The sequence below is a fragment of the Nesoenas mayeri genome (assembly GCF_963082525.1).
Source record: "Nesoenas mayeri genome assembly, chromosome: 10".
NCBI classification, from domain to species: Eukaryota; Metazoa; Chordata; class Aves; order Columbiformes; family Columbidae; genus Nesoenas; species Nesoenas mayeri.
This window is the reverse complement of record NC_137560.1, coordinates 6,756,587-6,784,547: the sequence shown is the minus strand read 5'-3', so window position 1 is coordinate 6,784,547 and position 27,961 is coordinate 6,756,587. Positions and strand designations below refer to the sequence as shown.

The 27,961-nt window shown below is 66.3% G+C and overlaps 7 protein-coding genes across 18 annotated transcripts in view; 5 read left to right on the top strand and 2 right to left on the bottom strand.

The window, feature by feature from the left end:
• Positions 1–123: 123 nt before the first annotated feature.
• NICN1 (nicolin 1, tubulin polyglutamylase complex subunit) lies at positions 124–4,128 on the top strand. 2 transcript variants are annotated; one of them, XM_080350528.1, is made up of 6 exons: positions 124–310; positions 764–937; positions 1,212–1,325; positions 1,785–1,856; positions 3,323–3,427; positions 3,589–4,128. In XM_080350528.1, exons 1-6 carry the CDS (start codon positions 155–157, stop codon positions 3,628–3,630), a joined length of 663 nt encoding a protein of 220 aa, XP_080206654.1. In that variant the 5' UTR covers positions 124–154; the 3' UTR covers positions 3,631–4,128. The 2 variants fall into 2 exon arrangements, with proteins under 2 accessions (XP_080206654.1, XP_080206653.1); XM_080350527.1 differs by having other exon boundaries at positions 764–1,108.
• A 105-nt stretch (positions 4,129–4,233) lies between these two features.
• AMT (aminomethyltransferase) lies at positions 4,234–6,292 on the top strand. Of its 2 annotated transcripts, none has more exons than XM_080350506.1 (8): positions 4,234–4,508; positions 4,583–4,663; positions 4,780–4,911; positions 5,077–5,155; positions 5,279–5,424; positions 5,509–5,689; positions 5,809–5,964; positions 6,070–6,292. In XM_080350506.1, the coding sequence occupies exons 1-8, from the start codon at positions 4,260–4,262 to the stop codon at positions 6,246–6,248; spliced, it is 1,203 nt and encodes a 400-aa protein (XP_080206632.1). In that variant the 5' UTR covers positions 4,234–4,259; the 3' UTR covers positions 6,249–6,292. The 2 variants fall into 2 exon arrangements, with proteins under 2 accessions (XP_080206632.1, XP_080206633.1); XM_080350507.1 differs by having other exon boundaries at positions 5,509–5,693; positions 6,070–6,209.
• A 63-nt stretch (positions 6,293–6,355) lies between these two features.
• On the bottom strand, positions 6,356–7,292 carry TCTA (T cell leukemia translocation altered). Its single transcript, XM_080350483.1, has 2 exons — positions 6,913–7,292; positions 6,356–6,451 (listed from the first exon to the last, which is right to left on the bottom strand). Exons 1-2 carry the CDS (start codon positions 7,263–7,265, stop codon positions 6,409–6,411), a joined length of 396 nt encoding a protein of 131 aa, XP_080206609.1. The 5' UTR covers positions 7,266–7,292; the 3' UTR covers positions 6,356–6,408.
• Positions 7,293–7,369: 77 nt separating this feature from the next.
• Positions 7,370–15,495, top strand: UBA7 (ubiquitin like modifier activating enzyme 7). Its single transcript, XM_080350457.1, has 24 exons — positions 7,370–7,419; positions 7,512–7,677; positions 8,316–8,450; positions 8,519–8,625; positions 8,805–8,895; positions 9,002–9,143; positions 9,234–9,331; positions 9,444–9,590; positions 9,672–9,830; positions 10,020–10,127; positions 10,209–10,289; positions 10,378–10,533; positions 10,623–10,788; positions 10,865–11,061; positions 11,318–11,382; positions 11,541–11,724; positions 11,840–11,914; positions 12,231–12,417; positions 12,584–12,693; positions 12,807–12,893; positions 12,969–13,160; positions 14,755–14,856; positions 14,936–15,036; positions 15,322–15,495. Exons 1-24 carry the CDS (start codon positions 7,379–7,381, stop codon positions 15,446–15,448), a joined length of 3,024 nt encoding a protein of 1,007 aa, XP_080206583.1. The 5' UTR covers positions 7,370–7,378; the 3' UTR covers positions 15,449–15,495.
• A 154-nt stretch (positions 15,496–15,649) lies between these two features.
• On the bottom strand, positions 15,650–17,930 carry INKA1 (inka box actin regulator 1; the record flags this gene model as incomplete). Its single annotated transcript, XM_080350429.1, has 2 exons — positions 15,650–16,528; positions 17,880–17,930. 2 exons carry the CDS (start codon positions 17,928–17,930, stop codon positions 15,650–15,652), a joined length of 930 nt encoding a protein of 309 aa, XP_080206555.1.
• Positions 17,929–24,889, top strand: CDHR4 (cadherin related family member 4; the record flags this gene model as incomplete). Its single annotated transcript, XM_080350574.1, has 20 exons — positions 17,929–18,337; positions 19,268–19,288; positions 19,437–19,633; positions 19,705–19,867; positions 19,940–20,025; positions 20,154–20,249; positions 20,753–20,856; positions 20,929–21,065; positions 21,145–21,310; positions 21,403–21,544; positions 21,788–21,890; positions 22,115–22,327; positions 22,406–22,545; positions 22,627–22,771; positions 22,846–23,048; positions 23,136–23,275; positions 23,370–23,405; positions 24,472–24,559; positions 24,658–24,688; positions 24,834–24,889. The coding sequence occupies 20 exons, from the start codon at positions 17,929–17,931 to the stop codon at positions 24,887–24,889; spliced, it is 2,676 nt and encodes an 891-aa protein (XP_080206700.1).
• A 1,509-nt stretch (positions 24,890–26,398) lies between these two features.
• Positions 26,399–27,961, top strand: part of IP6K1 (inositol hexakisphosphate kinase 1) — a 37,710-nt gene continuing 36,147 nt past the window's right edge. For 5 of the 10 annotated variants that reach the window (XM_080350203.1, XM_080350199.1, XM_080350207.1 and 2 more), the window contains exons 1-2: positions 26,399–26,490; positions 26,957–27,011. The gene's annotated coding sequence lies outside the window, so the exon portion shown is untranslated. Of the gene's footprint in view, positions 26,491–26,559; positions 26,692–26,956; positions 27,012–27,422; positions 27,502–27,961 lie in introns of those variants that run through there. The other 5 variants (XM_080350211.1, XM_080350205.1, XM_080350201.1 and 2 more) reach the window with 4 other exon arrangements.

Genomic DNA, 27,961 nt, shown 5'->3' with positions numbered 1-27,961 from the left:
CCGCCGCCGCGGGACCGGCCCGGGCACCCTCGGGCGGGGCGGCGGCAGCGCGGCGCCCCCTGCCGGCGGGACCCGGCCTTCACGTTTCCGGTCGGCGCGGCGTCGCCGCACCCGGCCCGGCCCCGCCCAGGAGGGGCGGCCGCGCTGCGCCGCCATGTCGGGAGCGGCGGGGCCGGCGGGACCGGGCCGTTCCCCGCTGCCCTGCGCCCCCCGCCCCGCCGTCCCGCTCCAGCTGGGCGGGGGGACCGAGCCGGCGCGGCCCGGCGTCGCCGTCATCGACATCCGTTTCCCCCGCGGTGCCGCCGCCGACGTGAGTGCGGCCCGGCCCGTGCGGGGGTGCCGATACCGGTGTGGGCGGGCGGGATACGGGGAGGTGGTCCCGGCGGGGGATGCGGGGGTGGTGCCCGTCCGGGAGCGGTACGGTGGGGGCGGCAGCGACCCTGGCTGGGAGGGGATGCCGGGGTGTGTGCCGGTAGCGGTAAGGGCGGGGGATGCCGGTGCCGGGGTGTTGCCGGGGTAGCACCTGTACCGGCGCTGGGCGGGATGCCGGTGCCGGGGCGGGAGGACGGGGTGTTGCTGCCAGCTCCGGGGTGGGGATGGTGGTGCCCGTGCCGGTCTCTGTTCGGGAGGGGTGGGCGATGGTGCCGGTGCGGGAGGGGCGGGTGCTGATGCCGGCCCCGGGGTGCGGGTGAAGATGCCGGTCCCTGTACGGGAGGGCTGTCGGTGCCGGTGCCGGTGCGGGGCTGATGCCGCCGTCCCGCAGGTGCAGGAGATCGTCTTCAGGAACTTCTACACGGCGTTCCTGAGCGTGCGGGTGCAGCGGCCCGGCCCCGGCGGCCCCCGCCGCTGGGTGACCTGCCTGCGGGACCACCGCCTCATGCCCTGTCCACACACCGAGGAGGGCTCCCAGGACTACTTCTCCTTGCACCGCCACCAGGTTGGCACTGCTGGGACATCACCCGCGGATCCCACTCTTTGCCTGCACCCCAGGATGGTTCCCGGTCCCCAGGGCCCTGTGCTGATTCCCCGCATGCTGTCCTGCCTGTGCCCTGCTCTGCCCAAACAGCCACCACAGGGTGACATTTCCCTCATGCTCCTTACATCTAGGGTGGGTTTGGGTTGTTTTGGGAGCAAATCCCAAAAGCTGCCCCAGAGTAGCACCAGCCTGGCCCCCCTGGCAGCGACAGTTTCCCCCATCCTCGTCCCGACAGATGCTGTGTGACATGGACCAGGTGACAGCGGTGCGGTTCATCCTGCGGCAGCCCTCCCCAGTCTGGCTCCACTTCACCATCGAGGAGCTGCAGATTTTTCCCCCCGGACAGAAGGTGAGCGGGTGCCGGTGCTGCCCTCCCTGCCACGCGCGGCCAGCAGCTCCAGGACACGCCACCATCCCCAGCCCTGCGCCTGGCATTGCTCCCTGCAGCTCTAGGGGCTTCAGGCACCCTCTAGAGGACACAGGGCTGTGGGTCCAACTCCTTGTCCTTCACTGGGGCACGTGGGGTCCCCTTCGAGTGAGGGGCTGGGGCTGGCTGGAGCAGCCCCAGCCCTGCCCATTTTGGAGGTGGGTGTGTGTCTGAGCAGCGAGATGGAGCTGGATGTTCCTGCAACAAATTATGGTTTGCAAACATCCACCCTAAACACAAAATTTCCTTTAATAATTGTAAAGCAGTACTTGTACCTATACCAATATAAATATGGCCTCCAAACTGCAGTATGCTCCATGGTGTGAGGGATGAGGGTGGGCTCGGGAACACCGCTTCTGTGACCCCCTGCCTCTATTTCAGAGCCCCCAGAAGGATTTCCCCTCCTGGCTCTCCCAGCTGACCCCTCCGGAGCAGCCAGCCAGCCTGCACGGGGTGAGTGGTCCCTGCCAAGGTGTTGTGGGGAAGGAGGGACCTGTGTGGGGTGCCAGCTGTGCGGGTGAGTGTCCCTTCGAGGCTGCTGGACCCATCCCTGCCCTGTCAGCTCCAGACCCTGACCAGGAGCAGCTGTGGATCCCTGAAATGCCCTGCCTTGGGCGGGGAGTAGTTTGCAGCGTTGAGAAGAAAACTGTCTCCATAGTGATGTGTGATTTGAGGTGACACTTAAGTCTACCTGCCTCTAGTCTGGGGACAGGAGTGTCCCCGTGGGAGCGGTGGGCGCGCAGCATTGCTCGGCTGGCAGGTCAGATGTGTGGGGACAGGGTGGCCTGGCTGGTCCCCAGTGCTTTGCAGACCATACGTCCTGGGGAGCATGTTGCCCAGCCAGGGCGGCGTGCAGGCAGAGGGAGCTCACAGCCATGGTGCATGTTCACAGCTTGCGAGCCACATCTGTCTGGCCGGCAGCCTTTGGTGAGCAAAGTCCAGCAGGAGCAGGGCAGAGCGTGCAGCTGGCTTGGCCACAGAAACCTGCGGGATCAGCCACTGGCGTTGCCTGTAGGAGCAGGCAGTGCCGGGAGTGGTGCCTGTAGGAGCAGGCAGTGCCGGGAGTGGTGCCTGTAGGAGCAGGCTGTGCGGGGAATGGTGCCTGTAGGAGCAGGCAGTGCCGCGAATGGTGCCTGTAGGAGCAGGCAGTGCCGGGAGTGGTGCCTGTAGGAACAGGCTGTGCCGCGAGTGGTGCCACACTGTCAGTGCCTCCGGGACAGTTCTGGCACCGGGTTTTGGGGCTACAGATCTTGCACCGAGGCGGTAGAAAAGCTTCTGCCACCCCGGCAGGTCCGGGGGTTCTAGTCCCTGTCCAGTTGTCTGGCAGGTGGGGGAGGACACCCAGTCCCTCGCTGACCACTTGGATCATGTCCCCCTTTGCAAGGAGTGGTCTAGGGTAGATGCCGGGAGATGCTCCAGGCTCAGCCATTCCCAGCATCCCCACAAGGCACCCACCAGCAGCTCGGTGCGGCTTGCCCCAGCCTGGGGAGCTACTGCTGAGCTTGTGGGTCCCCGGGGGAACCAGCCCCTGCAGGGAGGTTTCTGCCACCAAGCCCGAGGAGTGCTGCGCAGGGAGGCTTTTGAGAAACTCTGGACGGCGCGATTAGGTTTTTAATCATTAGCCAGAGGTGTGCTTTCCGTCCTCGCCCTGGACACCTGCCAGCAGACACGGGCTGCGTCAGCGCCACGGCCCCCAAGGCTCAGGGTCACCCGTTTCCCCAGCTGCCTGTGTTCCTAGTGTGATGTCCTGCTCACCCCATGTTGAGAAACCACCAGCAGGTTGTGAGTGTGGGCATTATCACGACAGTGCCCAGCTCTCTGGGGAGCACAGCCATCCAGCCACACCGCTGCCTGAGCACAGGGCGACCAAGCCATCTGGGCCATCCCTGCTCTACAGCACTATGCCCCATTTTTTCCAGGAGCTCCCAGACCCAGAGAAGGTGTCAACCGAGGTCCAGCAGATGTGGGTGCTGACAGAGGTGATCCGGGCTCGCCAGGCAGCTGCCCGCATCGGGCGCTTCGACGTGAGTTCTGCCGCCCCACCTGCAGGGCTCCGGCCTCACCGCATGGCTGGGGGAGCCCTCTTGGAGGGGCTGCTCCTGACCAGATGGGATGGGGGTTTGGGGGGTGTGCCCCGGCAAAGCGATGGTGCTGTGCAGGGACCGACGGCTTCTCTCTGTTCCAGGTGGACGGCTGCTACGATATCAACCTGCTCTCCTACACATGAGCTCTGCCGGCACTGGCTGGAGGAACTTGGTCCCTCTGTGCTCCCAGGGACCAAACAGGCTCCTCTGTTCCTGCATCAGCCTTTGTCCCTGTGGCCCGGGGGGGGTTCCAGGCCCTCCCCATGCCTCTGCCCCAACTATTCCTGCGCTGGCTGGCAGCGGCGACAGTGCTGCTGCCCCGGAGTCCCCGTGACCCTCTTCCAGCCCGGTGCCTCCAGCCGCTGTGGCTCTGCTCCTGGCCTGTCCTGTGCTGCTGGGGCAGAGCCCGGAGCCCCCACCCCGCCTCTGCGCTGGAGCGGCCACTGGCGCTGCCTGCGGGACGACGCTCCGCAGACAAGGGGCTGCTGGGCCTGGCGTCCGCCATGCTCGGTGGACCGAGGAGGCGCCGGGGGGGCGGCGGAAAAGCCTCGGTCACCACTAAAAGCTGCTACATTGTCCAGCCTGTGCCTGCCTGTCTGTTTTGGGGCGGGGGTGGGGGCGGGATGGCCGTGGCCGGGCAGGACCCGCACCCAGCATCCCCCCGGGCCGGCGGCGGGGGAGGCGGTGCCGGTGTGCGGGGCGGAGCGGGGGCCGGCCGGACTCCATGTCCCAGGGGCCCCGGGGCCAGGCCGGGCCGTACCGGGCACGGAGGATGCTGCGGGCGGGCTGCCGCGCCGCGCTGCCCCGCCGGCCCCCGGGCTCGGCGCCGCTGAGCGGGGCCGGGGGGACCGAGGCGGGGCTGAAGCGGACGCCGCTGGACGCGCTGCACCGGTCCCGCGGCGGGCGGATGGTGCCGTTCGCCGGCTGGAGCCTGCCGCTGCACTACGGGCAGGGCCACCTCCAGTCCCACCTGCACACCCGCCGCCGCTGCTCCCTCTTCGACGTCTCCCACATGCCGCAGGTAACCGGGATGGGATGGGGGGTTGGGGATGGGGAGGCACCCACAGTGCCTCACGCCCCCCTGGCCCTTCCCAGACCCGGGTGTACGGCCGGGACCGCGTCAGGTTCATGGAGAGTCTGGTGGTGGGGGACATCGCTGAGCTGAAGCCAGGACAGGTATGGGGTGCTGGGGGGGAACCAGGCATCTGGCAGGGCCAGAGGTCCCCAGGGACACCCCAGGTGGGCAGGGGGGACAGGCAACCTGCCCATGCTCCCAAGGGTCACATCCGCAGGGCACCCTGACTCTGCTCACCAACGAGAGGGGTGGCATCGTGGATGACCTCATTGTCACCAACACATCAGAAGATCACCTCTACGTGGTGTCCAATGCCGGCTGCGCTGACAAGGACTTGGCCATCATGAGGGTATGGCGTTGCCTGAGCCCCACGGGAGGTGGGGACGCACGGTGGGAATGAGTCCTCCCACTCTTCGGTGACGTCCGTGGCTGCGCAGGGTGAGGCGGCCGCAGCCACGTGGGGGCCTGGCACCAGTCCGGCCCCCACGCCGACAGCCCGCTGTCACCCTGGCAGGGCAGAGCGGCAGAGCTGCAGGCCACCGGCAGTGACGTCCACCTGGAGGTGTCAGACAACGCGCTGCTGGCTCTGCAAGGTAGCAGGGGCCTCACACGGGCCTGCCCTCCTCCAGGTCCTTGTCCCATGGATGTCAGTGTCCTCCCCGTTTCACCTCCCTTCCCTGGACACTGCCGTCCCCCAAAGCCACCTGTCTCCACAGGTCCCTCCATGGCACGGGTGCTGCAGGCAGGGCTGTCAGATGACCTGGCCAAGCTCTCCTTCATGAACAGCATCACCACAACGGTCTTTGGCGTGCCAGGCTGCCAGGTCACACGCTGCGGCTACACCGGCGAGGATGGCGTGGAGGTACCCCAGGAGCTGCAACAGCACCCCCGCTGCGATCCTGAGGGTTATGCTGTGTCCCCTGACCCTGCCCCTGTCTCCACACAGATCTCGGTGCCCGCAGGGCGGGCGGTGGAGCTGGCCGAGCGGCTGCTGGGTGTCCCTGATGTGTGGCCGGCGGGGCTGGCGGCCAGGGACAGCCTGCGTCTGGAGGCTGGGCTCTGCCTCTACGGCAACGACATCGACGAGACCATCACGCCTGTCGAGGCCGGGCTGCTGTGGACCTTGGGTAGGTCAGGGCCCTGTCTGTCCCCACCTCCTCCTTGGGGTGGGCAGAGCAGCCTCATGTCCCCAAAGGGTTTGAGGGAACCAGGTCATCGCTGACCCTCGTCCATCTCTGCCTCGCAGGGAAGCGCCGGCGCGTGGCCATGGACTTCCCTGGCGCAGCTGTCATCATGGCGCAAGTGAAAGAGAAGCCGAAGCGCAAACGCGTGGGGCTGACATCGGAGGGACCCCCCATCCGTCCCCACACGGCTATCCTAGGCCCTGAGGGCACACCTGTGGGTAGGTGGGGGCAGCAGGGATGGCACAGACATGGCTCGGAGCTGTGCCCATGGCAGGGGAGGGGGTTGGGGCTGCCAACCCCCGCTCACCTCCCCATTTTCCCAGGCACAGTGACGAGCGGCTGCCCCTCGCCCTCCCTGGGCAAGAACATCGCCATGGGCTACGTGGAGGTGGCACACAGCCGGGCCGGCACCACGCTCACCGTCGAGGTGCGGAAGAAGCAGCACCCGGCCCTCGTCACCAAGATGCCCTTCGTGCCCACGCAGTACTACACGGCCAAGTGAGGCCAGTGCCCACCGCGAGCACGGTACCCCGCCCCAAATAAACATCCCTGCCCCCTCTCTTGGCCTCCTCTCTGGTGATGGCAGGCGCCAAAGCAAGGGGCAGCAGGTGGGGCACAAAGCTTTAATGGAGCAGGCAGTGCCCAGTGGGTCCCAGCACTTATCACTCCCGGTGCGTCTTCGCCGGCTCCACTGTCGAGCCCTCCCTGCAAGAAAGGGGCAGCATAAGTGGTGCTGGGGCAGCATGCTGGCATGGCACCCCGGTATGGCACCCCGACACGGGGGGGGGGGACCTGCCTGCCTATGTGGGCTAGGCAGCACTGGGGCAGCACTTACTGGGGCGTACTGGTCTGGGGGCACGGACGGGAGGGCACTCACTGGGCTGTACTGGTCTGGGGGTGTAACCAGGAGGATGCTCGCTGGGGCATACTGGTCAGGGGGGCACTCACTGGGGTGCACTGGTTTGGGTGTGCAGTTGGGAGGGTTTCGCTGGGCTGTTCTGGGGTGGGGGCAGATGGCAGGGCGCTCTCTGGGCTGCGCCGGTCTGGGGGTGCAGCGGGGACGGCATCTGCCGGGTGTGGCGGTGCAGGGGTGCAGCCGGGGGGCGCGGGGGGGCCACAGCGGGGCAGGCGGGGCCGCGGCGGTTGCGGTCGCGGTCGGGACTCACCGGGGCGGGCAGTGCCGCTCGGCGGCGCCGTTGCGTCCGGCCGGGCCGGCGGGGGACAGGGAGTGTGCGCGGGGCCGGGCGGGCGCGGGGCCGGGCCCGGAGGCGGTGCCGGGGCCCAGGCCGGTGTCGGGGGATCGGCGGGCGGCGGGGCCCGTCCGGTAGCAGAGCGCGGCCACCGCGCCGCCGTAGGCGCGCCAGGCCAGGCGGACGCCCAGCAGGCTGAGGCCCAGCCAGAGCAGCAGCAGCTGGCACAGCGCGGCCCGCACGTCCTGCGCCGCCCACTCGGCCGCCAGCTCCCGGCCCAGCGCGGCCAGCGCCCGCCACGGTGCCTGCCAGCCCACTAGCGTCGCCATGGCTGCCCGGCGGCGGGGCCTGCGGGGGCGAGGGCGGGCGGGGGCGGGGCCTGAGCCGTGAGCGCTTCCCGGTGCGGGCTGGGGGCGGGGCCTGCGCGGTGGGCGGGGCCGCCATGGCGGGCAGCAGCGAGGAGGGGCTGTACTCGCGGCAGCTGTGAGTGGGGGCTGGGCCGGGACCGGGGCTGATACCGGGACCGGGACCGGGACGGAGTGGGGCGGACCCCACTGACGGCGCCTGCCCCGCAGGTACGTGCTGGGCGGCGGGGCGCGGCGGCTGGCCGGGGCGGCCGTGCTGGTGTCGGGGCTGCGCGGGACGGGAGCGCAGGTGGCGGCGGCGCTGGTACTGGCGGGGACCGGGCGCGTCGTCCTGCACGATCGTGGCGTCGCCTGCACCGCAGACCGCGGCCAGCAGGTACCGGCGGGGGCGGGCAGGGTCCTGGCTATAGGCACGGGGGCGGGCGGGGGTCCCCATAACAGGTACAGGTGAGGATCTCGGTAACAAGTGTGAGTGAGGATGCCAGTAGTGGGTGCAACTACGGGTGGGGATGCAGACAGGGGTCCTGGTGATGGGTATGGGTACAGGCAGAGCTCCCACTAATGGGTACAGGTGTGGGTGGTGGTCCTAGTAAGGGGTACAGGTATGGGTGGGGGTCACCATAATGGGTACAGGTAGGGGACTCACTGATGGGTACAGGTACAGGTGGGGGTCCCAGTACCAGGTATGGGTGTGAGTGGAGGTCACAGTAATATGTGTGGGTGCAGCTGGGAGATCCCTGTTGCAGGTATGGGTACGGGGTGGGGGGCTCCCAGTAATGGGTGCAGCTTGGGGGTCCTGGAAGTGTGTGAGTGTGGAATGTGAGGTCCCTGTCATGGGTGTCACCCATCATGCCCCTCATTGTCCCAGATAGAGCCTATGGAGTATCCTATGTCATGGGTATGGTCCTCAGCAGAGGGTCCCCCACCAGTGCAGGCAGGGCCCCGTGGAGCACCCCACTGTGGTGAGCAGCACTGCAAATCCACAATGTGCCCTGCTATGTGCCCACCCTACAGTTCCTTCTGGGAGAGAGTGATGTTGGCCAGAACCGTGCAGAGGCATCCCAGCGGGCCCTGGCCGAGCTGAACCCCCGTGTGACAGTGGCAGCTCACACGGGCGAGCTGTCGGAGGCTTTCCTCGCCTCCTTCCAGGTGAGCCTGTGCCCCCACACCCCAGGGTCCCCCAGGATGGTGGTACCTTGCTGACAACCCTGATGCAGGTGGTGGTGCTGACTGAGTCCCCGCTGGAGGAGCAGCTACAGGTTGGGGACTTCTGCCATGCCCAGGGCATCTACTTCATTGTGGCTGACACCAAGGGGCTAGCAGGGTAAGGGGTCTCTGCCGCCGGGTTCTCCTGTGGCTCTGGCTCACTTTGTCCCCAGAGCCCCCAGCCCTGCTCTGCAGCCCGTGTCCCCATCCCGCTGGTGGGGCTGGGACAGGACCTGGCAGAGCTCTGCCAGCTTGGCGAAGCAGCTCCTCCAGGAAACCGCCATCGGTCCTCTGCAGGCAGCTGTTCTGTGACTTTGGGGAGCACTTCATCGTTAACGACCCAGCAGAAGGGGACCCAGAGCGTGCTGCCGTGCAGCACATCTCCCAGGTAGGAGAACAGCCTCAGCAGGCTCCTTGAAATGCCGCTCTTTCCTCTGGTGCCTTCATGCCACCCAGGTCCAGTCCCCTGCCCTCATGTCCCTTCCCCTCCTCAGGGCAACCCAGGTGTGGTAACGTGTATGGGGACAGAGGACAACCACACCCACCTCTTCTGTGATGGTGACCTCGTGACATTTTCTGGTGTGGAGGGGATGACGGAGCTGAATGGCCAGGACCCCATCTCCGTGCGTGTGCTGGGTGAGCTGCCCTGGCTGCCCTGGCCCAAGGTCAGAGAACTTGTTGGGTCCTTAGCAGTGACCGTGACATCTGTCTCTCTCTCGTCCCCAGATGGCTTCAGGCTGGAGATCGGTGACACCAGCTCCTTCTCACCCTACCGCTGCGGTGGCTTGGTCTCACAGGTTCGGCTGCCTGAGATGCACTCCTACGTAAGTCCCCCATAGCCCCACGGTGCTGCTGCCCAGGCTGCGGCACTGCTGTGCTGTGCCATGCCCTGGCCCCAGGTGAATACTCACCCAAGCCCTGGCGCTGTGCCGGCAGGAGCCCCTGCGCCAGGCGCTAGAAGAGCCCAAGATCCAGGTGGCAAATCCTGAGGAGCTGCTGCGAAGCCGCAGCCTGCACGCTGCCTTCCGGGCCCTGCATGCTTTCCGCAGGGAGCAAGGACACCTGCCCCAGCCCAGGGCACCAGTGAGTCCCCATCCTGCCCTGCGTGGCCCCTCCAGCCCCTTGCCACCCTGCCCGTGGCTGCCCTCACACCTCTGCCCACAGGCGGACGCTGAGCGGGTGCTGGAGCTGGCGCGGAGCCTGGGGGCACAGCAGGGTCCCCTGGACGAGGACGTCGTGCGAGCCTTTGCCAGCGTGAGCGCGGGGGACCTGTGCCCCGTGGCCGCCGTGGTCGGGGCCATGGCAGCCCAGGAGGTGCTGAAGGTGAGCGGGATGGGAGTGCCGGGCTCTGAGGTCCCGCTGGTCACACTCTGCTCGGCTGTCCAGTGGCGTTTGGTGACCACGAGAGGGCACTTGCTGCCTGCCTGGGGACGCCGGGCCGGGCAGCAGCGCTGGGCTGGAGAACAGGGGGACCCCGCTGGCCTCAGAGCCGACAGATCCCGTTTGCTCCAGGCCATCACCGGGAAGTTCCTGCCACTGGACCAGTGGTTGTACTTCGACGCCCTGGAGTGCCTGGCGCTGGAGGGGGCTGCGCGGGTGACGGAGGAGGACTGCGCCCCGGTGAGAGCACGGGCCGAGCCCCTCCTGGGTGCCAGGGGTGCTGCGGGCACCCACAATTATGTGGTTCCTCTGTCCTGGCAGAGGGGCTCTCGCTATGATGGCCAGATCGCTGTCTTTGGGGCCGCCTTCCAGGAGCAGCTGGGCCACCAGAAGTACTTAGTGGTGAGCTGGGCTGGGTGCTGTGGTGCTGGGAGGGGCTGCAGAGTGGCTGGCCAGCGCGCAGGGAGCTGCAGCGGCTCTGCCCGGGCAGGTGGGAGCCGGTGCCATCGGCTGCGAGCTGCTGAAAAACTTTGCCATGATGGGGATGGCAGCAGGGCCGGGGGGCAACCTCACCATCACCGACATGGACACCGTCGCCCTTTCCAACCTCCATCGGCAGCTCCTCTACCGTTCAGCAGATATATCGGTGAGATGCCGCAAGGCACCTTGGCTGTCCTGGGGGCTCCCCGGGGCTGTGGGGTGGGGGAGACCTGACCATCCCCTTTGCCCTGGCAGAAGCCGAAGTCAGCAGTGGCTGCTGCAGCCATGCGGCGCATGAACCCCGACGTCAGGGTGACAGCTCACCAGAACCAGGTGGGACCTGCCACCGAGCTGCTTTACGGGGATGACTTCTTCCAGCACCTGGATGGAGTTGCCAGTGCTCTGGACACACTGGAGGCCCGTGAGTGCTTGGTAGAGGAATTGGGCCGAGCCCCAGGATGTGACCCCAGCCCCCCAGCACCTCTGGCTCCCTGCAGGTGCCTATTTGGAGAGCCGCTGCCTCCGCTGCCGCACACCGCTGCTGGACTCAGGCACAGAGGGGCCACGGGGGAATGTGCTGGTCATGGTGCCCCCCCTGACCAAGCCGCTGGAGCCAGCTGGCACCGCCAGGGGTGGCACCTTCCCCCTCTGCACCCTGCGGTACTTCCCCCGCACCATCCAGCACACACTGCAGGTAGGCTGTGCTGCGCCAGCACCCAGCGAGGAAGCCCCGGCACCTCTGTCTTCCTTTCCCATTTCCCCCTCCGGCCGTGTCCAGGCAGTCAACCACGGGCAGGATATGGCCCCAGCTGCTTCCTGCTGGCAGCCCAAGCTCTGCTGCTGGTCCTGGCCCCAGCACAGCTTTTCCCTCCCCCTGTGCTTGGGCTAGAGGTCCCAGGGCACACAAGGGGGGGAGGTCCCAGTGCTCAACCCCTGCTCCTTCTCTGCAGTGGGCCCGGGATGAGTTTGAGGGGCTCTTCCAGCTGCCAGCGGAGCACGTCAACCGATTCATGGAGTGAGTGGGCTTGGGGAAGCAGCGCTGGGAAAGAGCTGCCAGCCCTGTTGGGGTGCTGCCTGCCCGGGCTGGGGAGAGAGGGACAGACCACTGCATCCCACCCAGGGCATCCATGGGATGGCTCAGGTGAGCAGCAGCGGCAGTGCCTGGTTTTGCAGAGACCCAACTTTCCTGGAGCAGCTGCCAGCAGGGAAGGCCCTGGAGGTCCTGGAGCAAGTGCAGAGCAGCCTGCGGGAGCGGCCACGGGACTGGCGGGACTGCGTGCGCTGGGCGCGCCGGCGCTGGCAGAGCCGCTACCACGATGCCATCGCTCAGCTGCTGCACAGCTTTCCCCCGGAGCACGTGAGCCCAGCACCCATGGGGCTAGTACCCCCTGCACCTCGTCCCCTACGGTGGCTGACCCGCCTCAGCCATGGGGACACATACGTGTGCCTGACTCTGCTCTTTCCTGTGCCAGGAAACCAGCCCGGGTGTCCCCTTCTGGGCAGGGGACAGGAGCTGTCCCCATCCACTGACATTTAACCCTGAAAATGTGAGTGCAGAGGAGAGCTGTGGAGTCCCCCAGCAGGGACAGTGCAGGCAGGGGGCGAGCTGAGCCTGTGCCAGGGTACAGGGGATGCTAGATCGTCACAGCCTGTCTAGGGCTGCCAGTCTGTCCATGTCCCCTGGTCAACAAGGGCACTGCTGGGAACAGCACACATGTGCTCTTGTGCCTGAAGGAGAAGAGGCAACTCCGTCCCCACCTCGGGGCAAAGCCAGGCTGCTCTGCGCACTCGTGTCAGTACAGGCAGCCTTTGCTCACGTGAGCTTCTGGCCCTGTGCCCCATGGCCCCCGCTCTGCCCCACAGGACACCCACCTGGAGTACATCCTGGCTGCTGCCCACCTCTTTGCCCAAGTGTACAAAGTGCCACCATGCAGCGACTTGGCAGCTGCCCAGAGCATCCTCCGCAGTGTGGTCCTGCCACCCTTCGCACCCCAGGAGGGGCTCCAGATCCCCCTTGCAGAGGAGCAGGAGGAGGCGAAGGAGCCTGCAGGTAAGGCTTCTCATGTCCCTGGGTCCCCAGGTCCAGCCCGGTGGCAGTGGGGCTGTGGTGCTGGTCCTGCCCCGGCACCCAGGAGGACCTGGACCCAGAGTGGGGGCAGTGTGCTCTCTGGGGCCGTGCTCCCCACAATGCAGGGGTACCATCCCTGTGCCCCCAGACTGTGAGCGGCTGGCGGAGCTCACCCAGGACCTGGCACAGCAGAGACAGGAGCTGGTAGGGGGTGAGGAGGCGCAAGTGCCCCTGATGGAGCCCATCCACTTTGAGAAGGTATCAGGGCCAGGCAGGTGGGCCCAGTCAGCTCCAGGGATTGGTGGCTGCCAGTCCACGTGGGACACCAATGTCCCAGTGCGACACTAATGTCCCCACACTTTTCTCTGTAGGACAACGACATCCATGTGAACTTTATTATGGCAGCATCCAACCTGCGTGCAGAGAACTACGGCATCACCCCCGCCGACTGGCTGACGGTGAGAGGGGCAGCCTGGGGGGTCACGGGTCCTCACTCCATGTGGGGCAGCCGGTGACATCCCTCCTGTCCTCAGAGCAAGCGCATCGCCGGGCGGATCGTGCCTGCCATCATCACCACCACAGCGGCCGTGGCAGGACTGGCGTGCCTGGAGATCTACAAGCTGGTGTGGGCATGCCGGGACCTCAGCTGCTACCGCAACAGCAACTTGAGCCTGTCTGACTGCCTGCTGCTCCGCATCCAGCCCCTGCCACCCCCCACCTACCGGGTAGGACGCTCTCACCCAGGGCAGGGCAGGTGGGGGGTGCCCAGGGGTCTCAGGGTGCTCCAGCCCCCAGTGGCAGCTGCTGTGGGGTGATGTCCGGGGGACTAAGGAGCAGGGAAGTGTGCTGCAGTGGGCTGGGCATGCCACCGGGCAGCCAGGAACCGGCTCCTTCCTGCAGCCGCCCCCTGGCACCGAGCAGCTGCCGCTGTCCCACTGGCCCCAGCTTTGGGCCCAACTGGGGTGCTCTGGGGTGTCTGTGGGGCTGAGGCAGCCCTACCACCCCATGGCGGGCCCCACAGCGAGCCCCATGGCCACGGGACAGGGCCGCAGCAGCCGCGCACATCTGGCTTATGGAAACCAGCTGCAGCAGCCGGAGAGCAGCTGGCACCAGGCCGGGAAGGGCCGCCCTGGGGGGAGCGGGGCCGGGGGTCCCAGTGGCGGGGGGCCAGGCTGCAGCCGCACTGCTGGGGAGGGAGAGCGGGTGGGGGCAGGTCCAGATTGGGACTGTCTGGGCGATAGAGGCCCCTTTGTCTGGGGGTTTATGGCGTGCGAGGCGAGGCAGCCCTTCCGGCGTGGCAGGAAACGCCGATTGGAACCAGATTGGCCTGAGGGGCCCAGGGCCAGGGGCAGGAAGAGGGGGAGGGAAGAGCCTCCACCGCCTGGCCGGGCTCCGGCACCGCTTCGGGCTGCCCGGCCACCCCACAGCCCCTCACACCCCACAAGCTCCCCAGCCCTGCGCTGTCCTGGCCATGGTGCCCCCATGTTGGCACCATCCTTGGGTGGAGGGTGCTGCTGGGGCTGGCCGTGCCCTCGGGTCCCCGCAGCAGCGCCTGGCACCTCTGTGTTCCACGGTGAGGATGCCTGGTGCGATGTTTCGTGCCCAGCCGCTCGGCCGCGGTGGGAGCACATGTCCCCCAGGCTCACTTGGCGTGACCTGTGGTCCCATGGGGGGCTAGGCTGAGGCTGCCACCAAGGCAGGCTCCCTGAGGGATGCGCTTTCCACGGCGCTGGGACGGGCAGTGGCGTTCCCTCTGTAGCTGCCCCGGTGAGGATGGGGTTAAGCCCTTTCCACCCAGTGGGATCAGTGCAGGCAGCAGGAGGCAGGAGGTGAGAAGGCAGCAGAAGGCAGGAGGGGAGCGTGGCCAGGTGCGAATGCCCCTTCCTGCGCGGGGCTGGCGCTGCCTGCGGCGAGGGCAGATGGCCGGGCGGCCGTGCCAGACGGCGCGGGGCCGCATCCAGCACTCAGCCCCGAGGTCGGCGCCTTGCTGGCCCCCTCGGGCCGGAGCTGAGGTCGGGGCCCACCGGTGTGAGAAGAGGCGATTGTGCGGGACTGGGCAGCGCTTCAATGGTCCTTTGTGTGCCCTTCCTGGCCCGGGGCTGGGGGCAGCGCCGGCCCCACGCCAACCCTGGCCCCTGCCGTGCTGGGGGGATGGCTGTGCTCCCCATTGTGCTTGCAGTCCCCCTTGCTCCAGGCTGGTCCCTTTGCCTGCCCTGCTGTACCCCAGCCCTTGTGCCTTGCCAGTCCCTGCCCCATGGGGCCAGGCAGCCAGGGTATGGGGTGCCAGTGCCGGCTGCTACCCTACGCCTTCCCTTGCAGTATGGTGGGCGGGAGTGGAGCTGCTGGGACCGGCTGGAGATGCAGGCGGTCGGCACAGACGGGCAGGAGATGACGGTGCAGGAGGTGCTGGACTGGCTGCAGGTGAGACCAGCACCAGCAGCACCCAGACGGGTCACTCTGAGGGGGTGCGGGGCCAGAGCCTGACACCCACCACTTGCAGAGGACACACGGCTGGACCGTGACCACGCTACTGCGCGGCCACACCGTGCTCTATGACAGGGAGGAGGACGAGGAGACACGGGCCCAACAGCGGGCGCAGAGGTAGGTCCATGGCTCTGGGGCCTAATCCTGCCCTGGGGGGCTGCCAGACCCCTTTCGCTCCATCCTGAGCCATTCCAGCTGCAGCACAGCTCCCAGCCGGCTGCTGGATAAACATCCTGCCGGCAGCATTTCCCGTGGCGGGACCCCTGCCCGGCCCCTTGCTGCCGAGCCCTGCGTCCCCCCAGCCTGGCCGGGAGCCCCGTGGGGGCCTTAGGCCCCCACGGGGCTCCCGGCCAGGCTGGGGGGACAAATCAGCATCTTCAAAACCCCTTTTCCTTGCTACAGGTTATTAGAGAACCTGGAGGATGCTGGGCAGCCACCGCGGCGGGAGCTGGAGCTGTACTATGTGTGTGAGGGAGAGGATGCTGAGGCTGAAGATGCCCGTCCCCCTCTCCTCTGCTTCCTACCCTGAGTGGGGGGCCAGCACCCCCCAAACCTGTGTAATAAAAGCTGCAGGATGAGCTCTGGTGCATTGGCTCTCATCACAAAAAACCCCTGCCTGGAGTCAGGGTGCAGGCAGATCCCACCACCCCAGTAACCATTGCTCTGCCCGTACCGTAAAAAACTGGGGTTTATTTACAGCGGACGAGGGTGCAGGCAGCGGTGGGAAGGGCTAAATGTAGCCGATAACGTCGTTACAGATGATGGGCTGGCGGCTGCGGCTGTTCATGAGGGCAGTGAAGCGGTGGAAGTCTGTGGCCAGCTGGGCAATGTTGCTGTGGGACTGGTGGAAGCAGGCGCCCTTGGGCTGCCCCCCAAGCCCCAGCGGGCAGGAGAAACGCTTGGTGGCTTCACGGCCCGCCGGCCGGGCACCCTCAGCACCCCGGGGCCGGGCCATGTTGGCCAGCTTACGGCGTACGTTGCCTGAGAGGCTGAGCAGGAAGGCGGGAGGCTTGGCCAGGCGGCGGGAGGGCTCGGCGGGGGTTCGGCGCCGGGGTTCAGCACCCACCTCAGGCAGGTCCATCCAGTTCTCCACCAAGTCAGCGAAGCAGTTGTCACCCAGCACCAGGGGCTGCCGGTTCCGGCTCTGCGACAGCAGTGCCACAGTCCAGTCCTGTGTGTCAGCCGGCTCCAGCGACCGCCACTGCTCCAGGCAGGCGTCCGACGTGGATTTGGGGCGGGCACGGCGGGTGGGTGCAGGTGGTGGGGCGGCGGGGCCAGCGGAGAGCCGGTGTGCCCGCTGGCAGGGCGGCGGGTGCCGGCGCCGCACGGGCACCTCCTCCTCCCGCCATGTGCCCCCCGATGCCTCCGAGTACCCTGAGTCAAACTCCAGACTGCGCTCGCTGGCTGGGGGAGAGCGGGCAGCCGGGCAGCCCCTCTCCTCCTCCTCGCCCCCCGGCTCCAGGCTGCAGGCTGAGTCCGCCGCTGAACTGGGGCGTGGGGGGCACGGGGGGCGGGGGGCCGGCCCCGGAGCCCCTCCCGGCTGGTGTGCCGCCTGCCGCGTGCCGGGCATGTGCGCCCGCAGTGCCGCCCCCGCCTCCTGCCGGCACCGCTGGGGAGAAAGGACAAGTCAGTGCAGCCGTCCCTGCTCCCTCAGCCAGCACACCAGATCCCAATCCCACCCCCCTGGCACCCTGCACCTCCCAGTCCCGGCTTGGGGGGGCTTGGCTCACGGGGCCGGGTGTGCAGCAGGGTGCAGGGAGCGGGGTGCAGGTCCCAGCTTGCCCGCAGCCCCGGGCCCCGCTTTCCCGCGGCTCCTGCGTGGAGCCGGCCGGCGTGCAGCAGCATGTCGGGTGAGCAAGCAGGCACCCAGCCCTGGCTGTGCCTGCGGGAAATGACACAGGGCCACGGCACGTAGGAGCTGGGCATCCCGCTGCCCCCCCGCGCTGGCCCCTCATTTCCCCCTTGCCCTAGTGGGATGGCAGCCGGGACACCCTGTCAGCAGGACCCTGCTTGGTGGCACAGCGCTGGCTGCAACCCCAGGGCACCCACAAGTGCTGGGGTGGGGCGCTCCCCCCACGCCTTGGCAGGGCCACTGCACCCACCCTGCGCCCTCCAGCTGGGGACACCCTAGGTGACGTCAGGGTGCAGCCAGGCCTGCACCCAGGGCTGGGGGCCCCCCAAAACACCAGGGAGCGCAGGGGGGTGGGGGAGACGGGGCTGAAGGGAACGCGGCCAGGCGGGCGCTGGAAGGGGCGGCTGGCTCCCACAGCTGGGCCGCTCCTTGCTCTTGAATTCCTATTGTCTGAACCCAAAAGCAGGGAGTTACGTCCGCTTTCCTTTCCGTGCTGGAGCCACGGGAAGATGAACGAGCAGGAGGGTTTGCTCCCCCGGCCTCTTACAGCAGCCCCCTCCAGCTGGCCCCAACAGAGCTGCTGGCCAGGCAGCACCCTGTCCCTGTCCTGTTCCTGTCCCCATCCCAGACTCCGTCCCCCTTCCCGCCAGCCAGGACCCTCTCAGCCAGCCCTGCTGGCGATGTGCCACGGCTCCAAGCTGCCTTGTCCCGGCTCTGGCCGGGGATGCCGGCACACCCGGCTGCGGGGAGCTGAGTAGGCGTGTGGCAGGGCCAGGGGAGCCGGCTGGGCCACCCTGTCACCTCTGGTCCCCTTGGGGCAGTCCAGGCGGGCGGCAGGATGGCAGCTCCGGGGTGGTGGTGCTGCTGGCACCCTGATGGCTGGACACCCGTGTCCTATGGCCACTCACATCTCCACCATCACCCGTGTCCCCACTGCCACTCGTGTCCCACCGGACGCCCACGTCCCCCGTGCCGCCTTGGCCGTGTGCGTGATGTCACTGTGCTGATGTCATTGGCAGCGCCCTGACATCACAGCGAAGCCCGGGCGGTGCGGCGGGGCGCAGGCAGGGTGGCCCCGTCCCCTCTCGGTGCCCGCGGCGACACTCACCCGTTCGGCGCCGAGCTGGCCCAGGACGGCGTCCGGGCGGGCGCTGTGCATGCCCGGCCCGGCCCCGCGCCCGGCCCCGACCCCGCTCCCGGTCCCGCCGGTGCCGGTGCCGGTGGCGGAGCAGCAGCAGCGGAGCGCGGCGCAGCGCCCGGCCGTGCCCGCCGCCTCCCGGCGCTGCCTGGGCGGCACCGCCCCGCCCCGCCGCAGCCAATGGGGCCGCCGTAACGTGAGCCCGGCCCGCACCGGCACCGGCACCGCCGCCCCGGGGCCCCGCCCCACCCCGCCCCGCCGCCCCGGGGCCCCGCGCCGGGCACCGCCGGGCCACGGGCACCGCCGGGCACCACGGAACCGGGCACCGCCGGGCGGGGCGGGACCCGGGGCAGCGGTCGGGGAGGGCAGCACCCGGTGCCCCGGTTGGCAGCACCCGCGAACACCGAGGGTCCCTGGGCGCGCAGGAGGTAACCCCGTTAAAAGGCCCCGGTGGAGGCACCCGCGGGCACCGCGCTGCCAAAACGAGTTTGGGTGCTGTAGGAGGGAAAGGTGACCCCGGCCACAGGGGCCGCGCTCTGACAGCGCCTACTAATTGGGAGCTAATAGCAATTAATAGGAATTCCAGGACAAAAGGCTCTGGTTTGCAAATGAAGGAAAACACGGCCAAAAATTACCTCCCAGCTAATTCTCCCGGTTCCTGAGCGTGGTGAGGCAGCAAAACCCCACGGAGCATCACTGCCCGCCTGCCCTGCACCGGCTGGAGCTGGCACTGAGGGGGTGGTGAGGGGCTGTGAGTGGATGTGTGCAGGAGCTGGGGACACCGGGGCCATGCCCGGTCCCTGCCTTAGGGCTGGGCTGGCAGCCACAGATGGCCGGTGTGACGCTGGGTCGGGGTGGTGCCCAGCACCCCTGGCAACGCGCACCAGCTTGTCCCAAACAGCCAGCAAGCCATGGGCATGCACAGACGCCTCATCTTACTTCTCCTCCTCTTCCTTCTCCTTCTCCTTCTTCTCTATGCCCCAGGTAGGTACTTCAGGGTCGGGGGCACTCTTTGCCAGACCCTGAGTGGGGGACTGAGGAAGGGGGAGAGGGGATGGGCTCCCCCCGGTTGCCCTCCTGTGCCTGAGGCTGAGCCTGGGGTGGGCAGAGGGGCTGACAGCTGCCTGGCTGGGTTCAGGCGGGGAAGGGACATCGCTGGGTTATGGCCAGGGCATTGCTGGTGTCCTCAGGGCATCGCTGTGGCATCCTTGGGGCACCACCAGGGCATTAGTGGGCCATCTTAGGGGCATATCCAGGCATTAATGGAGCATCTCTGGAGCTTCACAGGGGCATCTCTGAGGCCTCCCCAGGGTATTGCTGGGACCTGGCAGCCTGGGGTGACTCTCTTCTCTTTCCAGGGACTTTTGTCAGAGCAACAGGTAAGAGCGGGGTGCCCTGGGCCCCACTGCACCTGGCAGGGAGACCTGTGCTTGCAGAGGTGCAGGAGCAGGACTCCCTAAGCACAGCCAGGCAAGCCACCAGTGGCACTAGCTGGATGTGAGGCCGGTCCCTGGGGTCTCCTGCCAGACCTGCCTGACCTGCCACGTGTGGTGGCTCTGAGCGAGGATGTGGCACCGGGCACCCTTGTGGCCAAGGTGAACGTGTCCTGCAGCAACACGAGCAACAGCCCCAACGTCACCCTGCATGGCATTGACCCTGGCCACCCCTTCAACCCCATCGCTATCAGTGCTGACCCTGTAGCCACCACCACATTTTGGGCAGAGGTGCGGCTGGGGAATGGGGAGCAGGGCAGGAGCCTGCCAGCATCCCGCTGAGCTCTGTGTCCCTGTGGCAGGTTACACTGCGTGCTGGTGCAGAGCTTGATGCCCGCCAGGTGAACCAGTACGCCCTGACTCTGTGGGCTGCCTGTCCCGGTGAGGAGGAGGTGGAAAAGCAGCTCTTTGTCCGGGTGACAGCAGACCAGGCACTGCGCTGTGACACCCCTTTCGCCAGTGTAGGTAGGAGCCAGGGAGCAGCGGGGCCACGGGTGCCAGCTGGCACTGGTCTCTCATGGCTTTTCTGTGCCACAGAGGGAGATGTGGTACGGGTGCTGGCGGACGTGGCGCCCTGGACACCTCTGTACGCGGTGCTGCCCCAGCCACTTGGTGGACTGACGGTGAGTGATGGCTGCCCCAGTGGCCCAAAGCCCCCACAACCAAGAGCAGCCTTGGGGACAGCAGGTCCCTGGATGTGTAGGAGGGCTCAGGGGTTCCCACTCTCCTCTCACTGCCCATCTCACTGCAGTTCAGGCTCCGAAACCATGACACGCCACTCATGCTCACCCGCCGGGGCCTGGTGCTGGCGCCTGCCAGCGGCTTTGACCCTAGCAAGGACATCCAGGTGGGCAACAGCATCCCCAGGTTCTCACAACCGCCTCTCAGCCTGACTGGGCTCAGCACCTCACTGGCACTGCCCACAGCAATTCCCATCCTGCTCCTCCTGCCCGGCTCCTGGCTTGTTCCAGCCCTGGGAGCGCTCCAGCCCCGTCTCTGTCCCCGGCTCCACCTCCTTCTGCATCTTGAGTCCTGTCTCAATCCTCAGCCCTGTTTCTATTCCGATTCCCAGTCCTATCTCCAGCTCGTCCTCATCCCCATCTCCATCCCTGTCCCTGCTCCAAGCCACATACTTGTCCCTGTCCCCATTGCCTTTCCTGTCTGTGCACCTGTCCCCATCCCATCCCTGTTCCTGTACTTGTCCCTATTATTATCCTCCTCCCCATCCCTACCTGTCTCTCTCATCCCTGTCCCCATCCTGATGCCAATCCGTACCTCTACCTCCATCCCAAACCCTGTCCCTGGTGCCACTCGGGGCTGTCCCACGGCCACCCTGGTGCTGCTTCACAGACGTTCAGGCTGGAGATTGAGGTGATGGACCACCGTGGGCACAACTGTAGTGGGGCTGTGAGAGTGGAGGTGCTGCCATCGCGCCGGCCCCGTGTCACATTCCTGTGAGTGGGGCTGGGCTGGGCTGGGAGTGCTGGTGGCACCAGGCCATGCCACCCTGCCTGTCTGTGCCACAGTGAGCTGCAGCAGGCTGTGACAGTGCCGGAGGGCACCGGCCCCTTGGAGCTGGTCACGCAAGTCCGCGCCAGTGGTGACAATGTCCGCTACGCTATCCTGGCTCCCACAGCACCTGTGCTCTTCACCATCGATGAGAGTGAGTGGGGGAGTGGGGGTCCCCAGGGCCACCCCGTCCCCACCCTGTGCCCGGTGTGAAGCTGTGCCATCTCCCACAGTGACAGGCGAGATCCGCAGCACTCGCCGGCTGGAGGTGGCCCACACACACCTCATTGTCCGGGCTTACAACGCCTTGCACCCCACTGACCATGCCACTGCCACACTGAACATCACTGTACAGGGGACGGACCAGCGGGCACCCCGCTGCGTCCCAGCCATCGTCGTGTACGGTCTGGGGTGGGGAGCAGGGTGTGGGAGTGCTCCACCGTGCCCAGGACAATGGGGCAGAAGCTGAGCAGATGGCCACCCCACCGCAGGTCCCAGGTGCCTGAGACGATGTCCCCTGGCAGCACTCTGGTGACACTGAGGTGCACTGGAGTTGAGGGGGACTTGCGTTATGCCCTCAAGGGACCTCCTGCCTCCCGCTCCCGCTTCCGCATGGACGGGCCACAGCTGCAGGTGAGTGGGTCTGCGGGCAGCAGCCAGGACCCAGCAGGGAGGCAGCAGGACGGTGGGGACCCTCTGACATGTGCTGTCACACTGGGTCCTCAGCTAGGGCTCCCCGGGGCTCTCTGCCCTGCTCAGCCTGCCCGTTCCTCTGCCTCGCTTCCTCCTGCTCCCCTGCCAGCACAGCTTTGTGGGACACCCCGACTGTGTGGGACAGCCCAGCTCTGCCTGACAACTCCCGTCCTGGCTTTGCAGGTCAACACCACCCTGGACTATGACTCAGAGGCTGCAGACACCATGGGCTTCCAGTTCACAGCCACCATTGTGGTGATGGCGGGAGGGCAGCCCCCACAGAGCAGTGAGTGTCCCCAGAGGGGTGTGACAGGGCAGGTCACGGGAGAGGTGGGAAAAGTCCCTTCTCGACCCCAAAACCAGCAGGTTGTAAAGGAAACATTGCTGCTGATGCTGAGATGCCCACCCCAAGGGTATTGCCACTGTCCCCATGTTCCCCAGCCCGTCTAGGGGAGCACACCCCACCCAGTGTGTGGTGCCACTACAGCTGAGCCGCTGTGTGCCACACAGCCTGCGTGCCCATGCTCGTGACAGTGACACCTGTCAATGAATTCACACCGGTATGCCCAAACGGTGCCACCTTCACCGTGATGGAGACGGCAGCTTTCGGCAGCACTGTGGGGCGCTTGACTGGCACCGATCGTGACTACCCACGGGACAGCCTCGAGTACAGCCTGGAGGGGGGCCCCGGCCCCGCGCAGCCCTTCTCCATTGACACACATGGTGAGAGCAAAGCCCCTTCCCCAGCCCCCGCTGCTCTCTGTGACACCCACAGGTGCCCAGCAGCTCATACCGCCACAGGTGAGATCCGTGTGGTAGGACCCCTGGACTCCCAGCAGCACAAGAGCTACAGGCTGACGGTGCGGCTGACGGACACCCACAACGACCTGGACCCGGCAAACCGGCGGAGCTGCTTGTGTGATGTGACCGTGCGCCTGCAGGTGCAAGTGCAAGCCCGTCAGGTGAACCACGGTGGGTGCGAGCACCGGGGGTGCCATACCACCTCCCCCTCCTCTCGGCAGGCTATGCCAGACCAGGCGCCGGTGTGCACCCCTGAGGTGCAGGAGCTGCGGATCACGGCTGGGTTGGGTGGCCACCAACCTGTCACCCGCATAGTGTGCCAGGCCAGCCCCAGTGGTGCCACACTGGCGTACGCCATCACTGGAGGTGAGCAGCGGTCCAGCCACAGCCCAGCCCAACCCATCACTGCTGTGTGGCTCTGAGCAGACCTTCTTGTCCAGGCAATGAGGACGGGCACTTTCGGCTGGAGGGGAACACCCTGTTCTACCTCCCTGGTGACCTGGCTGAGCCCCGCACCTTCGTGCTGCTGGTGGAGGTGTGGGGTGGCCCCAGTGCCCCCCGGTGCAGCACTGTGGTGGCACTGGTGGTGCACGTCACCCCCCAGAGCACCACAGTGCCACCCAGCACCACCCCCCGGCACACGGTGAGTAGAGCCCACTGGCCAGGCAGTGCTCCCAGTCCCTCAGATCCCCTGACCCTGGCGTGTCTCCTCAACGCCGCACCTCTGCAGATGTTGCGGAAGGAGCCACTGATCATCACACAGACAGAGACGGCGTGGCACCCACCGGTCTGGTTTGTGGCCGTGCTGACCATCTCTGGTGCACTGCTGCTGGCCACCCTGGGCTGCGCAGCCCGGAACCTGCTGTGCAGGTGAGCCCTGGCCCCATGGCACGGCACGGCATGGCATGGCATGGCACAGTGAGCAAGGCCAAGGGCTCACGGCTGCCTTCTGCTCCTCCTGCAGCAACCGAGACCCTGGCAAGCTGCTCCTGGGCAAGAGGTGGGTGCTGGATGGCTGGGATGGTCATATCGGCAGCAAGGGGCAGCCATGCATGTTGCCACAGGCTCCTGTGGTGTCCTTGCAGGCATCTGGGAGACACAGCACGTGGAGAGTGTTTAACGTACCCTGTGTTTGACTGTGGTCTGTGGGTTGCTGCACTGCGGCATGGTCTCTGCCCCAGGGTGAGGGTGCAGCACTGATGGGAGCCATGGGTGCAGAGACAGTGATTTGGCTGAGGGACAGCCATGTCGGTGGCCAGGCTAGGGCAGGAGCTCTGCGGTGGGCAGGGTGGGATGGCGCAGCGTGAGTGCTGCCACCTGTCACAGGGCTGGGTCCTGGTGCCAGGGCTGGGGGTTGCTCACAGGGGGAGCCCCGATTTGCTGGGGAAGGTGCCCCGGGAGGAGGTGAGCAGGCTGCACACCCCTGGAGAGGATGAACCAGGGGTGAGAGGTAGCAGAGGGGAGAGCCTGAGGAAGCACTGGAGATGGCCCAGCCTGTGCCAGGCGTCTGCATGGTGAGGAGGAGGCACGCAAGCCTGTGGGCAGGATGACAGCTGCCTGCAGCAGCGTAACCACCTCAGGGCGATGCACAGCTGGATCCATGTTCATTGGTGAGACTGGGGACATATTGCTTGGTGGCATCAGGGCTGTAGTGACCATGAAGCAGACAAAACTTGGGCTCAGCCACCATGGGCAGTACTGGCAGCAGGGGGGCTCTGGTGCTGCATTTCCCCCAGCACACTGTCCTCCGAGCACAACAGCGGTGTGCACGGGCACGTGGGGACACACGCAGGTGTGCTGTTGGACTGGCTTCCACTCTTGAGCATTGCTGAAAGGCAGTGGTGCTTGGGGAGCACAGCCCTGACTGCGATCCCCTTCAGCACCCAGGGCCACCCAGACTGGGTAAGGGGATGATCAGGTAGGTGGAAGTCACTTGGGGTGATGGGCTTGATGTGGCACAGCCAGCAGTGCAAAACCCTGCTGGTGACCCGCTCCTGGCAGCATCACTCGGAGTCAAGGCCGGGAGGCTTTCACTGACAATGTGTTCCCCCCCGCCACCTCCACAGCTCCTGGGATGTGGAGGAGCAGAGGGGCAGTGAGGAGGCGCAGAGGGGCAGTGAGGAGGAGCAGGACCACCCCCAGGCCAGCAGCCCGGTGAGTGTATGTCACAACAGAGAGGGTGGGTGCCCTGCCAAGACATGGGTGGGCACCCCAGGGCACTCAGCACCTGTACTCATCTCTCCTCCGCACAGGGGCAGTTCGATGGCCGTGCCCAGGACCCACGTGAGTGCCCTGTCCCACAGCCCCTGCAGCCTTGGGCTGTGTCCCTCGGGGCAGAGGGGTCTGGGGGATGGGAGGAATGGGCACAGGGCAGCAATGCCTGGGCAGCTCCCACAGGACAAGGGCTGAGTGTTGCCTCCCATCTCAGGCACTGGAAGGGACTATCTCTTCAACAGCGTGACCGGGTCACGGCGCTGGATCTGAGTGGCTTGACCCAGCGAAGGACTCCTGGTGAGCTGCAGCTCCCCGTGGGCCATGCCGGGCAGAGCACCGGGCACCGGCAGACACCCAGCACAGCCCTTGGGCCTGGGAGCGGGAGGGGATCCCTCCCCTGTGGCTGAACTCACTGCCCACGGGGTGCAGCCACCCCCTGAACCACTCCGGCCAGCGCAGCCCAAATAAATGATGGCAGAGACTGCACCCACTGCTGTGATTGCCACAGGGAGTGCTGTGGGCAGACAGTCCCGCCGGTGGCTGTCCTGCTGTCACTGTCATTAGTGTCGGCTCCAGTCAGGGACGTGGGTGGCATAACCTAGGACCAGGATGGTTGTTACGGCAGCATTGGCCCCGGGCTGGGGTTGGCACTGCAAAAAATGTGCTGAGGGCTTTGGTGGGGTCTGCTCCAGTCGCAGCAGTGTCTCCGTAGCCTCTGGATGTCACCCAGCCAGGGCAGCGCTCTGCAGAGACCTGAGCTGGGGCAAGAAAACTTCATAATAGACAGTTTTGGGAAACTTTTGCCCCATGTCCCATGTCCTTCTCAAGCTCTCCCTTGCTCGAGCGCTCCCAGGTGCAACCAGGCGGGATGAGCAGCTGTTCAGCGCGGGGGATGGGTTTCTTAATTAGGAGGAAAAGTGAATTAGCGCGCACGGGCGAGTTAGCAGGGGCCGGCGAACGGGCGGGAGCGCTTTGAAGAAGTCAGTGAGCGCGGGAAGGTGGCAAACCGGTAATTTGAATTTAAAAGAAGCGCGCCAGGGAGAGCTCCCGGCAGCTCCGGGGAACGAAGTGCTGGCAGGTCAGAGGATGGAGGCGGATTTTGGGATTAGGTGGCTACGAGGGCAGACGGGAGGGCAGCAAACGGCTGTGAAATTCCACAGAGGAGTCACCCATGTGACTGCGCTTGGGGGCCCGCTTGCCCCGAGCCCACAGAACTGTGACTGTTGGGAGTTAAACCTTTATTGCACCGGGTCGGTGTGTGAGCGCGCACGGCTGGCGGGGGAAGCCAAGCGCCAGGAGCTGCTCGGAGCCAGGACGCGGGGAGCTGGGTTAGCCCGGCGCGATGCATCGCCGCTGCACGAAGGCGCCCAAGGCCCCGGGGACAGGCGGCGCGGCGGAGGCGTGAGCCCGGTCCCGCTCTCTGTCCCCACACCCCGCCAGGCGGCTCCGCGTCTGCCGGGCAGCGCCCGCGGCCCGCGCCCATTGGCTGAGCGCCCCCCTCACCCGCGGGTAGCCAATGAGACGGCGCAGCCCGCGGGGAGGCGGGGCACTAGAGGGCATCACGTGTGCCCAACGTGCGCGGACTGCCTCTGCACGGCTGCTCACGGAAAGGGGCGGGGCGGCTCTGCACCGGAGTGGCGGCTGTTTTGGCCTATCAGTGTTTCCAGAGAGCTTCCGGAGGGCGGAGCTCGGCTTTGGATTGTCGCAAGGGGCGTCGGGGCGGGTTTTGGACGGCGCGGTTGCTATGACGGCCAGTACGGGGCTCCGCCCCCTCGGTCTCCGCCATCTTGTTGTTGATTCGAACGGCGGGGAGCGGCGGCGCTGGGGCTCGGTGTCGCCAGCTCCTGGCTGAGCAGGCAGGGCCGGCCCCGGTGAGCCACAGCAGGCGGGGGCCTGGGGCGGGCCGAGGGGCGGGAGGGCTGTGGCAGGTGCGCTGCCGTGAGGGGAGGAAGCGAGAACCGGGCGCGCTGCCGTGAGGGGATAACCGGGCGCGGCCCCGTGAGGGGGGTTGGGAGAGAGGAGAGCCCGGCGCGGTCTGACTGAGGAGCGGGAGAGCTCCGTGAAGAGCCGGGGTGAGTCAGGGACCCAACGCCGTGCCCTGGGGAGGGAGCCAGAGACAGACCTGTCGGGGAGTGCAGCCGTGGGGCCGTGAGGAGGCGCCCGGCGCGGCCCCGTGTTCGCGGGTGCGTGTGAGGCCTTGGCGCCTTCCCGCGCCAGAGCCGTGCGGGGCGCCGCTGCGGCGGGAGAGGGCTTCCCCGGCGAGAGGGGGGCGCTGGGAGCCGCGGCCTCTGCCCGGCAGATCGAGCATCCCTTCCCTTTGTGCCCTTCCCTCTGCAGGGGCTGCGCGCAGGACGGAGATCGGGAATCGCGGCGGGACCATGAGTCCGACATGGTGAGGAAGCTGGTGGGGCTGGGGGCCCTTCCCGCGTCCCGACCAGCCCCGCAGAGGAGGGTGTGGGCGGGCGCTGCTCAGCTGGGGCGCTGGAGGATGCCTGGCGGTCCCTGGGGACAGATGTGCTCATGAGTCTGCAGAGCTGGACCGTCACCAACAACCCTCCCTGGTGGTTCCAAAAAGGACTTGGTTTAAGAGAGGTGGTAATGGCTCCCGTTCAGTTTTCAGCTACCCTGAATTGAAACTGGTGCCAGGCTAAGTGTCCTTCCATCTTAAAGCTCTGAATCAGCAAGGCCCCCATTTTTCCTTCCAGCGATGTGCTTTAGTACCTGCTGCCTTTCTCATTTCAGCCTGTGTTTCTGCTTCATCTGCTTTTCCTCCCTTCAGGTTCACCTGGCTTAACTTGGTGTTCAGAGCTTCCAGAGCTGTATTCCAGAGCTGTATTCCAAGGGCTGGCTTTGCTAACGAAGCAGTGAATGGTGCCAAAACGGTGTGGGCTTGGGTCTCTTTTCATTGTTAATGTAATATTTCTATAGTTAGTGGGCCTGTTTGTGTAAACTTAGTTGGTAGCTTGTCTCATGAAATAATATGCTTTAATGTCTTGTGCAAGTTTCTTTGCACTGAACTGTCTGTCATCTGTGGCAAATATACTGACCTATGTGCATATGGTCAGATTTTCAGTGGAGAAGAATACTCGTTACGTATCACTGAACTAAGACTTTGATTTCTTCTGTGTAGAAAGTTTGTCAGGAGCTTGGAAATGTTTTAGATGTTGTCACTGTGATTCTAAATAGGCCTATTAGGGATGTCCTAATTCCATGTAACAGTTTCTTGTGATTGAGAAATATTTTTCTGTGGCTGGGTTAGTTTAGTACTGACCTAAGGTAAGTGCTTTGTTTTGGAGCTGGAAGGAAAGTGGTATGTTTCGAAAAGATTAGGTGTGAACTCTC